Consider the following 13505-nt stretch of genomic DNA (forward strand, 5'->3'; position numbering starts at 1 on the left):
AAAAAAAAAAAAAGTTTTTGTTCAATTTTGAAATCTGGTGATTTACTTTCTCCTTATGCATGCTTAATTCTTCAGATTACAAGATTTTCAGCCAACTCTTCAGTGGTCTGGCTTTGCCTGCTTAGTTTTGTGGTTAAAAGAAAAGGTAGAGGGAGGGTTACTTGCTAATCCTGGTAGGCTGATGTATGAGGTACGGTTTGAAAATACAGTGAATTTTTTCTGGGATAAGAAAATCTTTTGAGCTATGATGCTATAACCTTTTTCCTCACAATTATTCTGCCAAGATACAATATTAAGAATAATAGATTGAGATTTCTTTCCTAAGCTATTTCAACCAGAGTCATAGATAAAAATGTTCACTTTCATTTATCCATCACAAACGAGGTAGGTAGGTTGTATGTGCAAAGGATACCTTGTTTTTAACAATACCCCACCTTAATCCTGTAATTCCTTGCTGTCCCACCTCCATCTCCCAACCCTACCACGTCCATCACTCCACCCCCAATGAGGATGGAAAAGAACTGGGAACTCTGGGAAAGAGGTGAAAGAGGACATAACCGTTTACTGCCTAAATGCTCTCTCTGTTGGATACTTGGCAGGTTACTGGCTGGAACCGACAATTGAGATTAGAAAATGTAGTCTAGGAAGCCAAACAGTAATCAAAACCATTTAATATGTTACATATGGCTGAACAATTTTGAGCTGTTTTTGAAACAAATTGCTTTCTGTCACTAGGCACAGTGGCTCAAGCCTATAAGTCCAGCTGGTTTGGAGGCAACGATTGGGGTATCACAGTTTGAAGCCAGTCTGGGCACTTGATCTGAACCAATGGCTGGGCACAGTGGTCCATGCCTACTGTTCTAGCTACAGGGAAAGCACAGTGGCTAGATGCAGTGTTGAGTGCATGCCTATCACCCTAGTGACAAGGAGAAACACAAGTACAAGGATTATAACCCAAGCATAAATCAATGTACAAAGGGACTGAAAAGATGGCTTAAATGGTAGAGAACCTGATTTGCAAGTTTAAGGCATTAAACTCAACCCCTGATACCAAAGGAGGGAGGGAGGGAGGGAGGGAGGGAGGGAGGGAGGGAGGGAGGGAGGAAGGAAGGAAGGAAGGAAGGAAGGAAGGAAGGAAGGAAAGGAAATTGTTTCCTTTAAACACAGGTACACAGCTGGGAAGACCACTGTTCTAGGCTACCTGAGGCAAAAAAAAAAAAAAAGTTAATAAGACCCTAACTCAACAAACAAGGCTAAAGATGTAGGAATCGTTGAGCAATATAACACCTTCTTAGCAGGTTCAAACCCGAGTACTGTCAAACAACACAGCAATGCAAACACTCTAGGCATCGTGCTATGCCAAGCAAAACCACAAGGCTCTCTGGAAAATAAACTAAAGCAAAAAGGGCTGGAGGTGTGGCTCAAATAATGAAGCATTTGACAAGCAAACTCAAGGTCATGGGTTCAAAGCCCAGATATTGTCAAAAAATTTAAAATTGTTTTGAATACTCTTTTTTTTAACCAACCAGATTGAAGAGAACTGAGCAAAGCCCATAATATGTGTTAGTAACTATCTTCATTGAGTGTTTCAAAGAAAAAGTTCCCTTTCAGCATGCTGAAGAGTGAGCCTAGGGCCTGAAGCATTGCTTTATTACTGAGATGTGATATTCTATAACAGTTCCACAGCTTTTTACTTCCTCATGGCCTTTTCTGGTTGTCTATTATTTCTTTTTAGTTGTGTGTGTGTGTGTGTGTGTGTGTGTGTGTGTGTGTGTGTACTGGGGTTGAACTCATGGCATTTCATTTGGCTTTTTTACTCATAGTTGGTACCCTGCTACTAGAGTCACACACCCATAGGCATTTTTACTGGTTATTAGAGATACATGCTTTAAGAATTTGTCTGCCCCAGCTGGCTTTGAGCCAAGATCCTCAGATCTCAGACTCCCAAGTAGCCATCACTGCATAGCTGTCTATCAGTTCTCTTACGTTCCAATATATTCTAAAGTGGGTGGGCAGTAAATCTGAGCCATGAAAAAATGGCTGACAGCTGACTATGGAATTATTTAACTCAGGCTATAAAACTTTTGGCTTTAGGCAAAGATTAATGATCATCTGAATGTGAAAAAGGAGACAGAATCTGGGAAGGGAAAAGCCAGCAAGAGGAAATAACAAATTTCTTCCTCTTGCCATGTCACAAATTAAAATGTACATTTTTTGAACATAAGAGCTAACCTGAATTGGAATGCTTTCTGAATAACAGCCATTGTACTGTACTTATGGGTGAGGCTCTGCTCTTACTTGATATAAAGGTAGTATTTTAATGTTTTCTGATCTTATATTTATAATAAGTATTTGCTACAGCTTGGATGTGAAATGTTATTGATGTTTTTTATGATGATTGAAATGGAAAGGGGCCACAGTGGCATGCTTATAAACGTATCCAGACATATTCTAGGGAATGTCTCACTTTGGCTGCTTTCATGATGAGTCTTGCCATCATGTCTGCTTTGCTCTGACTGCTGGGGTGAGATTCTTTGAGATCCTCCATTCCCAGGCTTCATTCCTTCTCCAGCCTGTGCTGTGGCAAAAGATGGAGTACTTGATCCCCACAGCAGGCCCTTATACCTACCTCAGCCCTCTCTTCTCATTATGCCCCAGGGAAAAGCATCTGAAAAAACCAGAGACCCTCTCCAAAGGGAGACAGACAGTACAGGAGTTATAAGGCGAAGCAGATGTCAACCCCCTCTGATGACCCCATTACCATTCATTCAATTAGATAACACATTAGGGTAAACACACCAATGTCCCAGAAAATTGATTTCCTGTGGGGAACTCATCTTTAACCTACCGACAGACAAAAGGGTCTTTTGCATTTCTAGGAACAAAAGGATAATAGCATCAACCTTTGCTGTCATCCAATTTATGTTTGTGATTCTTACAGTTTTCTGTTACCTTGCATCCATTTTGAGTATCAGCTGGACTTGGTCAGACCCAAAGTGGGGCGCTCTCACACTTGATACCTATTTCCAGTTCTACCCTGCAACCCAATTCTCCAACATGAACAATCCAGATATTCATCTTTTATTATTATTAATTATTGTTGTTAGCTTTAAGTAGTTGTACAAAGGGGTTTCAATTCAAAATGTCAATTTGTATGTACAATGCATCATAATCAGTGTCACCCCTGATACACATCGTAAACAACAGCTTCCTGGTAGCCATCTCCTAAAAGGACAACTAATTCAGCCTCTGTAACTAACCTAATGACCTTCCCTCCCCTTATGGATGGTGCAAATAGGCCTTAGTGATTATCTCTCAGTCACTGTATGGCCCCCTTGAAGCTTGTGCCTGGCTGTTTTAATCCGACCAATTGAAAGTCCCATCAGGAAGTGTGTTTAGATAATACTCTGGGCCCAACAGAGGAATTGGTCCATCTGTTCCTTTCTCTATCCATGAGCTTCTTGAATGTTGTATGGTTATAACCTCTAGGTGTGCTGTGTGATATGAAATCTTTAAATCCACCTGTGTCTCTCCTATCAGAGGTGTGGTCTCCACATTAAAAACCCTAAGCTAATGTGCATATGATCATATAAAATAATATTTTAGAAAATGAACTCCAAGAAATAGAAAGATTTGTTGTTGTTGCTGCTACTGCTGTTTTGTTTTTTTTTTTTTTTTGTCTTTTCCTTTTATCTTGTTTCTTAGTTTATTTTTCTTTGGGAGAGAAGGGGGGCACAGAAAAGGTGGGGCAAAGGGTGAACAAATATAGCAGTGGTACTCACTAGACACTGTGGAAAATGAACTATACAACTTGTGGGTAGGGATAGGAGGGAGCAACTGGAAGAGAGCGAGGGAAGGCCTGACAGGGTTCCAAAAGAAATGTACTCATTACCTGACTTATGAAACTGCCACACTCTGTATATCACCTCTACAATAACAATAAAATATTGTTTAATTATTGGAAAAGAAAGAGCCTAAGTTAAGCAATGGGGGAATGCTAAGCACTTTATATCCGTTGCTGTTACCATCTCATTCCATATTTAAACACTAGAAGGAAGGTATGGCTTAGTTGAAAGGAACATAACCTAGAATCATGGGTCCTGTGTTCAAGTCCTGCCTCTGCTGCTTCTAAGTCATGTACCTGTGGGGAAGTTGTATGAACTCTCATGTTTTAGGATCCAAGTCTATGTGGCATAAGGAATACAATACAATTCCTACAGTACATTGGGAACAGTGTTTGGTGCACAGTGAATATTTGAAATGGTTCAGTGATTGTTGCTATTGTTTTTTACAAGATGAAGAAAAGCTAAGGTCTAAAGGATTTGTAATTTGCCTTAAACCACAGAGTTAATCCAGATCATCTGTCTTTAGGAGTCAAGGGACGTGTGCTGTCACTAGAAGTTAGCAGAAGATGAAGAAGAAACAGGGTACCTGATTTCTAAATAATCAGCTCCCTCCACACCACACACCAAAGTGCAGGAATCCTGGGGAGCTGTGTTGAATTCTGTAGACTGTAACTACATCCAAGACCTTATTTTAGAGAGAAAGGAATTGTCAAGTCAGAGCAATACCTTGTTTAAAAGGCCTGTGGATAATAAAACAATGTCTTGTCTTTTGAGTCAGAGTATAGACCAGGCCCCTGGTACGGCAGGTATCTGCTCTGGAGAGTTAGGCTACATGGTGAGAAGAGCCAAACACTTTAGCCTATTGGGACAGTGACTTGTGAACTCCCATGACTTGTGAACTGCCCAGATTCCAGATGGGAGCCAACTCCTGTCTCCATAAGAATCAAAGGCTCTCAAAAACCCCTATGCATCCCTGAGACTCACTATGACACTTCACTTGCTATGGTGAGCACTACCCACTGCTCATGTTTCCTAGATATGCTGATGACTCACACCTGTAATCCTAGCTACTCAGGAGGCTGAGATCTGAGAATTGAGGTTCAAATCCAGCCTGGGCAAACAAGTCTGAGAGACTCTAACCTTCAATTAACCAGAAAAAAGATGGACGTAGATCTCTGGCCCAAGTGGTAGTATACCAGCCTAAGCTAAGCAAGAACACTAATATTTACATAGGGTTGTGAAAGGTAGTTCTATAAATGCCAGTTAAGTTTAAAACACTTGGCTTTGGATGTGCATCACACACACACACACACACGTTCATATTAAAGAGTATATATAAGAGACAAAGGATAAAAAGACAAACAACTCCAAAAGCAATACTCGCAAAACCATTTGGTGTAAACCATCTGAACAACTCAGGGGGGAAGAGGGAAGGGGGTGGAGGAAGAGGTGGGGGGAGGGGGGAACGAGAGAGGAGGTAGCAAATAGTACAAGAAATGTACCCATGGCCTAATGTATGAAACTGTAACCCCTCTGTACATCACTTTGACAATAAATAAGTAATTATTATTAAAAAAGATATGGTATATATAAATACAAACAGACACATACATAATGCAGGATTCACTCCAGCAACTGTGCTATGGATTTTCTTATATGTCCATCTTTATTGGTACACAAAGATCTCTTTGCATTTATTAGTCACAGAGTTGAAACTCGTGTAGAGTTTCTCTGGTAATTGTGTCTCATCTAGTGCTTCCTATGTGTCCTATTTTAAGCCAGCCCAGCTGAAGTGAGTAATTGCCTCAGCAGTGGGGCCTGCTTGGCTGAGAAGGACAAAGACTGCCCTACCCTAACATGTAGCCCTGCCCAGAGGCTACTCACGTCAAGACTCACCAGATATTGGGTAAAAATGGAAACATCCTCAGTGCTCTTGTCAGCGTTCATTCTCAGCAACTTCCCAAGTCTAGGGGAACTTACAACTGTAAACGTTATAGTTCTGTTTCCTGTACTCTCATCATTGGTCACAGCTTTCAGGTCACGAGATGAAAAGGGCTTTGTGGATCCTGAGTAAAGATCAAGATATGTGCATCAGTATAAAGCAAAGGAAAACTGCCAGCCAATGTAATCAATCATCGTGATTCCTGGAAACTGCATGGTTATAAATGGGGAGACTGACTGGCCAGCTCTAACTAGAAATGAGGCTGTGAAGGGCTAGTGGTCCCCGAGGTGTCTTTTTGTGGGTGTCCTTGGGGCCCTGGGGAAAATCATCTTCCCTTTCCCTCCCCCTGCCCAGACTAGATATCTAACTCATCTCTAGAGAAGGAAGGCAAGGCCAAGGCTTGCATAGCATCTAGCTGGGCCCAGTATTATAGGAGGGAAAAGTAGATATGAGTGGTGCTTAGGGGGCTGGGAAAATGGCCTAGTAGCAAGAGTGCTTGCCTCGTATACGTGAAGCCCTGTGTTTGATTCCTCAGCACCACATATATAGAAAATAGCCAGAAGTGGCACTGTGGCTCAAGTGGTAGAGTGCTACCCTTGAGCAAAAAGAAACCAGGGGGGCTGGGAATATGGCCCAGTGGCAAGAGTGCTTGCCTCCTACACATGAAGCTCTTGGTTCGATTCCCCAGCACCACATATATGGAAAACGGCCAGAAGGGGCGCTGTGGCTCAGGTGGCAGAGTGCTAGCCTTGAGCGGGAAGAAGCCAGGAATGGTGCTCATGCCCTGAGTCCAAGGCCCAGGACTGGCCAAAAAAAAAGAGAAGCCAGGGACAGTGCTTAGACCCTGAGTTCAAGGCCCAGGACTGACTAATAATAATAATAATAATAATAATAATAATAATAATAATGAGTGGTGCTTAGTGTTAGCATTTCCCTAGCCTCAGGTCCTCAGCTCCTCCCACTAGCCCCCATATCCACCCATACCTAATTAGCCACTCCTACTCACTACCTACCTACTCCCCTTTACCCCCTGAGAGAGAAGTTGCCACCTGGAGAAGGTGCAGATGCCATGTAGCTCCCTCTTCCGTGGGAACTACGGCCCCACTAATAAACCTTCTTATGAACCTTCTTCTCCTGTCTGTGATTATCTCCGCATGGTCCCCTGGGATGGCCGGGACATATCCTTTCACTTAGAACACAAGAGACTGTGCTCCCCTTTGAAGGGTAGGAATTGGCTTTTGAACAACTATGAGCTACTTTCTGGGGAGCAAAAGTCAGCATGAACAACCAGGTGGAAAGAACTACTAACACGTAAGTTTTGATATTAATACAATCTTACTGGTAACAAGAAGCCAGAGAACTTGGGGACACTATGGTTAGCCTAGTGCTTCTTTGACACTCTGTAGAAAAGGATCAGTGTGTCCTTCCTCCATTGTGGAACAATAATGTGTACAATACAATAAAGATGTTATGGCAGTGCCAAACTGCTATGAAAATTTCTAAATACTTCCTCTTGCTTTCCGTTCTTATCTGTTCCTAGACTGGGAGATCCATGTACTGAAGGAGTACAGGGTCAGAGATACATGTCCTTTCGTTCTGTCATGATTTAGGGGAACTTCTCATAGGAAGGGAGGTCTGAAAAGACTCACTTCCTCTGTCTTGTCTTCGTTGCTTCTGTTCTAGCCCTTGGAGAAGACTTTAGTGCTAGGCACATTATATATTATTTATGAGGTTGAATCAACCATCCAATAACTAAGCACCTTGGATGACATTTGGGTTTGCTTCCCCACTTGTTCTTTGTAGCTTTGAAGCAAAGGCCACCAGATGTAGTGTTTAAACCACATTCAGCATTTGCTAACTTGGAGGAGAAGCCAGCTTCGGGTACGGATGATTTCCAGATTTGTAAGCATTGTTCAAGCTCTCAGTTGGAGACCTCATTTAGATTACCTCAGCTTCTGAGATGAGCACCACATTCCTGTATTAAGGCAGGTGATCTTGTGAATATCAGCCTGAGGAACAAGTTTGGTTGTTACACAATGCTCAGGTGACGTTTGTAACTGCCTCCCTCATTGCTCTCACTTCTTGCTGCTGAAATGTTTGCAGATGTTGCTTCTTTCTGGCTATGGAGCTGGGAACCAAGATAGAGGTCAGAGCAGGGAGGCCAAAAGCAATGCTAGTATATCCTTAGTCGCTGTTATAAAGTCCTAACTGGAGCCCATTCTGTTTCCTATCAGGCGAGTCCTTCCTATCTGATAAATTACCTATGTCTCCTGGTTGCGGGGGTGGGGGGGACTGGCAGGCAGGTCAGTCCCTCCCTAGACATTCTAATATCCAACATTTCCATCCTCAGTTTTTCTCTGGAACATTTTCCCACTGTACTTTCTTAATTACTTCCTTCTTTTTTTTGGGGGGGGGGGTATGACCTTTCTTGAGCTTATCCACTGGAGTGGAAATAATGTCTGTACAAAACCAAGTGTTGTTACTATAACTTCTGCATCACAATTAAAATCCAAACAGTTTTTTTAAAAAACAGTTAACTCAATCAAAACCCACTACTTCAGAATCAATAGCTTCTTTGAAGCCACAGTAACACTTAAATATGGTTAAGACTTGAATGCAGAAATTTGGTTGGTTGGAAAGAACCTGCTCAAATAGAATTACAAAAAGGCAAAATTGTGTTTTTTCACAGAGATACAGTCCACTGGAATCACCAACACTGGACAGCTGTTAAAGAATATTTAGAGTCCTGAGATAACAAGGGATCCAGGCATCCTTTAGACAGTCTTCTGTTGTCCTTTCTTCCCAATAAGAGACTTGTGGATGTGGGGGAATGACACCACCACCAGCAATGGTAGCCTTGATGACAGAGTCCAATTCTTCATCTCCACGAATAGCAAGTTGCAAATGACGAGGGGTAATACGTTTTACTTTTAAATCTTTTGATGCATTTCCTGCCAATTCAAGTACCTCTGCGGTGAGGTACTCCAGGATGGTTGTGCTGTACACGGCGGCAGTCGCTCCCACGCGACCATGGCTTGTCCTAGATTTCAGATGTCGATGAATACGGCCAACTGGGCACTGCAAGCCGGCTCTCTGCGAGCGGGAAACCGCCTTTGTCTTGGCCTTTCCGGAGTCCTTCCCAGCCTTACCACCAGCCATCTCGAATTCTGCTGAAGCTCACGCTAGCAAGGCAGAGAAAAGGCTAGTCGGACACACGGTGAGGCCTCCACCTACTCCGTCGTCGCACTGGAATTCAAACTGCAATTACTTCCTTCTTATACAGGATCCTAACACAAAGTTTACTTCTTCCTTCAGCATCTCAGTTTTACCTCTAAGGGAGTAGGAAGTGAAAGCGATTCTTTTTCTTTTTAAAGAAATGTCACTTCTTGTAATCCAAAAGATACAAAATTAGTATGTATAGAATACCTGAGGAAGTGGTGCTGTGGTTCAAGTGGTGGCGTGCTAGCCTTGAGCACAAAGAGGCTCAGCACCCAGGCCCTGAGCTCAAGCCCCACAACCAACAACAACAAAAGTATCTGGACTCTTAGATATAGAATGGAGCTAAGTCTCCATCACTAGGTAAATGGGTAAATAAAATAGGGTAAGTAGAGAGCAGAATAGTGGATAGCAGAGATCAAAGGGGGTAGAGGAAAGGGGATGATGGGAGGAGTTTGGTCAATGGGTAAACAGTCATAAGCAAACAGAATAAATAAGTTCTGCTGTACAATGATGCAGAAGGATGACTAAGGCCTACAATATTGTACTAAATAATCTAAAATTACTCGGGGAAAGGATTCTAAATGTTTTTATGCTAAAGAAATAAAACATGTGGGCTGGGGATATAGCCTAGTGGCAAGAGTGCCTGCCTCGGATACATGAGGCCCTAGGTTCGATTCCCCAGCACCACATATACAGAAAACGGCCAGAAGCGGCGCTGTGGCTCAAGTGGCAGAGTGCTAGCCTTGAGTGGGAAGAAGCCAGGGACAGTGCTCAGGCCCTGTGTTCAAGGCCCAGGACTGGCCAAAAAAAAAAAAAAAGAAATAAAACATGTTAGAGGTTATAGGTAGCCCAAGTTAATTACCATCAATGCACTGGGATATCACAGTGCACCCCACAGAGATTATTAATAGAACAACTCTCTGTTCATTAGAAAATAAATTGTAAAAATATCATTTCATTTATCTTAGCCGTCGGGGTAGAGGACCCACCAAAGATATCCCAGGGCCAAGTGGAAGGATCTATTATCTCTCATTCTCTCATCTACCATCTAAGCCTGAATGGCATCTAGGTTTCCTTTCTACTCAGCAAGCACTCTGAGCTGCTCAGTCAGCAAAACCAGCTCGTCTATGCTGCAAATTCCTAAAAGCACCTCTACAGCCCAGCCCAACTCAACAAAAACCAATGTCCTCTTCTCCCCTCCACCTTAAGTCATCCATGTTGTTGGCATCAGTGAGTTCCCAGCACTTATTTTGGGAATTATCTCCATAAGGTCCCAGCTATGTCTTCATCTACAAATTGTCGACCCTATAAAAGGATGGTCCTGAGCACTCAGGAACTGTAATTGTTTGGCAAACCTTCATTCCACACACACTCCTTAGAGGTTTGGAAAACAAGACAGCACCTTGAAGCCATTGCAAAGTCTCAGAAACAAAGAACTGTCTTCATTGGTTTAATCCTCCTTCTAAATGCAGCATTTCTCAAACATCCTTGATTTCCAGTTGCTCATGAAAATGACTCCCACCGTAATAGCAAGAGTTTCATGACCGCCAGGCATCGAGGCTTTTGAACTTCTTCCACAAATATTGAGACATTCATCTGTGAAAATCCCCACAGTAAGGAGCCGAGGAGACACAGAGGCCAAGCACCCCAACCCAAAAAGCTAGCATCTAAAATGCTCCAAAATTGGAAACTTCTCAAACGCCAACATCATCTCATCAATGAATGAAATGGATTTCAGTCAAAGTGCAAGTACACTAAAAACCAGTTCTGCTGTACAATTACACAGAAGGGGGACTATGTGGACAAAGTGTATGGAAAGTATGAAGAGTCTATACTTGATTTCTATCCCCATTATGTATATGCAAATAGTCAAAAGGATTTCAGATAAGGTACACTTAACTAGAACTAAGGAAGTAACATGCACATTTTGCCTTGCCTTGCCCTGCCCCTGCTCCTGACCCTTTCTTTTTTCCTTTCCTTACACTTTCCTCTTCCCCTTTTTCTCTCCCATTCCCTTGTTTTCTCATTATAGCAACAAATCACATATTTCTTGGCTATCTCTTGAAAACTGAGGACTACTGATCTGTTAATTTAGTCCTATGAGCAAAAGGAAATGTGTCCTACCAGTATAAAAACTATTGCTAAGGTTCAAGTCTATCTGTTAACTTGATAACTGGAATTACATTATTCTTTCTCTTCTCTTTTCAGCAGTTACTTAGTGAAACTAGCCTCAGTGCAGAACTTTTCAAGAAAGTGCCAATACTAACTATTCTGTGTGCACAAGCATGTGCTGGTTATTTCATGTGCACTTGATACACATCACCCTTTTACTACCCTGAGACTGAGGTCACTATTATCCCAGAGGACCAAACAGAGGCAAAAAGACACTAAGTCATTTGCCCAAAGTAACAAAGCTTTGTAATGGTGAATCCAGGGTGGAAACCCAGGAAAAATGATCCTAAGGTAACAATATATTCTAACCTGCCACCCTAAAGATAAACAAAACCAATGATAGCATTCAATGTGAAACACTGTTACAAAATGTTTTGCTGAGGAATGAATCTTGCAGAAAGGAATAAAACATGCTTCAATTAAATACATAAATATGTATGCACATATATTGTATATACACATTACATATACAAGTATAATACACATGGCTACACAGATTTGTGCAAAATGTATAATAAGGCAGATTGAAAATTAATGAAATTAAAATACAATTTAGGTATTTCACTTAGAAGCAAAGTCCTTTCCTACTTTAAGTTAAAATCTGATTTCTAGCGGCTGGGAATATGGCCCAGCGGTAGAGTGCTTGCCTCATCCATGAAGCCCTGGGTTCAATTCCTCAGCACCACATACATAGGAAAAGCCAGTAATGGCTCTGTGGCTCAAGTGGTAGAGTACTGGCCTTGAACAACAAGAAGCCAGGGACAGTGCTCAGGCCCTGAGTTCAAGCCCCAGGACTGGCAAAAAAAAAACCCAAAAACAAAAAACAAAACAAAAAAAAAACCTGAATTCCAAATTTGGTGAAGCACAGAAGCTATGATTAGACTAAAGCATTCACCTCACTATGTATTCCCATAGTTATTTTGGCTTGTCATATAATTCCTACAAGTCTCAGGCCAGGACCACTTTAAAATTTTTTTTTTTTTTTTTTTTTTTTGCCAGTCCTGGGCCTTGGACTCAGGGCTTGAGCACTGTCCCTGGCTTCCTTTTTGCTCAAGGCTAGCACTCTGCCACTTGAGCCACAGAGCCACTTCTGGCTGTTTTTTATATATGTGGTGCTGGGAAATCAAACCCAGGGCTTCATGTATATGATGCAAGCACTCTTGCCAGTAGGCCACATTCCTAGCCCCCCAGGCCCACTTTTTAAGTGCATACAGGAGCCAGGACAGAAACAGCCCAAATCTGAAGAACTGGTAGAGAAAACCCACATGCTATGGGGCCAATATGAATTTTAATATTAACTAATGCCAGGTTGAAATAGTTCTCTAATCAAAGACAATAAAATGCACAACATTTCTATATGACTGCTTTTTCTCATTAAAGATAGATATATTGCCCCTTCTGGTTGTTCATGCTAATATATCAGTAACACTGAGAAGAATACAAGAATACTGAGAACTTTGGGGCTGGGGATATGGCCTATTGGCAAGAGTGCTTGCATCATATACATGAAGCCCTGGGTTCAATTCCCCAGCACCACATATATAGAAAACGGCCAGAAGTGGCGCTGTGGCTCAAGTGGCAGAGGGCTAGCCTTGAGCAAAAGGAAGCCAGGGACAGTGCTCAGCCCCTGAGTCCAAGGCCCAGGACTGGCAAAAAGAAACAAAAAAGAATACTGAGAACTTCGATCAGGGTACTCTCCTTCTTAGGACTAGAGGGATGGTTCAAGCAGTCAGAGCAACTGCCTAACAAGCTGGAAGCCCTGGATTCAATACCCAGTACTGCCAAAAATAACACCCTATGGTCAGGAAATTGGCCTTCTAAAACAGAGACTACTCTGGCGCAATGGCCTCCACAGAAAAGAAAGGGAGCTATGAAATCCTGTACATAATATGAGCATAGGATTTGGGATAAGAGTCAACATTCCATCTTGGGTCCTATAAGTATTATTAATTACACAATATTGACCCTTCCCATGCCTCTATTTATTTTATTTCTCAAAAGGGAATGACCAAAACTTCCATGTATATGCTTTATTTCATTTGAATCCTTATAATATCCCAATGTGGAAGATTAAAAATAGAAAACATCTTATAATATCCTATGTGGAAGATTAAAAATAGAAAGCACAGGGCTGGGGATATAGCCTAGTGGCAAGAGTGCCTGCCTCGGATACACGAGGCCCTAGGTTCGATTCCCCAGCACCACATATACAGAAAACGGCCAGAAGCGGCGCTGTGGCTCAAGTGGCAGAGTGCTAGCCTTGAGCGGGAAGAAGCCAGGGACAGTGCTCAGGCCCTGAGTTCAAGGCCCAGGACTGGCCAAAAAAA

The 13505-nt window shown here is 42.2% G+C and overlaps 1 protein-coding gene and 1 pseudogene across 3 annotated transcripts in view; both read right to left on the reverse strand.

Annotated features, from left to right (window-relative positions):
• Cspg4 (chondroitin sulfate proteoglycan 4) overlaps positions 1 to 13505 on the reverse strand; it is a 78701-nt gene that overhangs the window by 23066 nt on the left and 42130 nt on the right. For all 3 annotated transcript variants that reach the window (XM_048368093.1, XM_048368094.1, XM_048368092.1), the window contains one exon: positions 5742 to 5911. In XM_048368093.1, coding sequence (XP_048224050.1) covers positions 5742 to 5911 — 170 coding nt within the window. The remainder of the gene's footprint in view (positions 1 to 5741; positions 5912 to 13505) is intronic.
• Positions 8434 to 9012, reverse strand: LOC125367431 (annotated as a pseudogene).

Source organism: Perognathus longimembris, chromosome 19 (genome assembly GCF_023159225.1).
Source record: "Perognathus longimembris pacificus isolate PPM17 chromosome 19, ASM2315922v1, whole genome shotgun sequence".
Classification (NCBI taxonomy): Eukaryota; Metazoa; Chordata; class Mammalia; order Rodentia; family Heteromyidae; genus Perognathus; species Perognathus longimembris.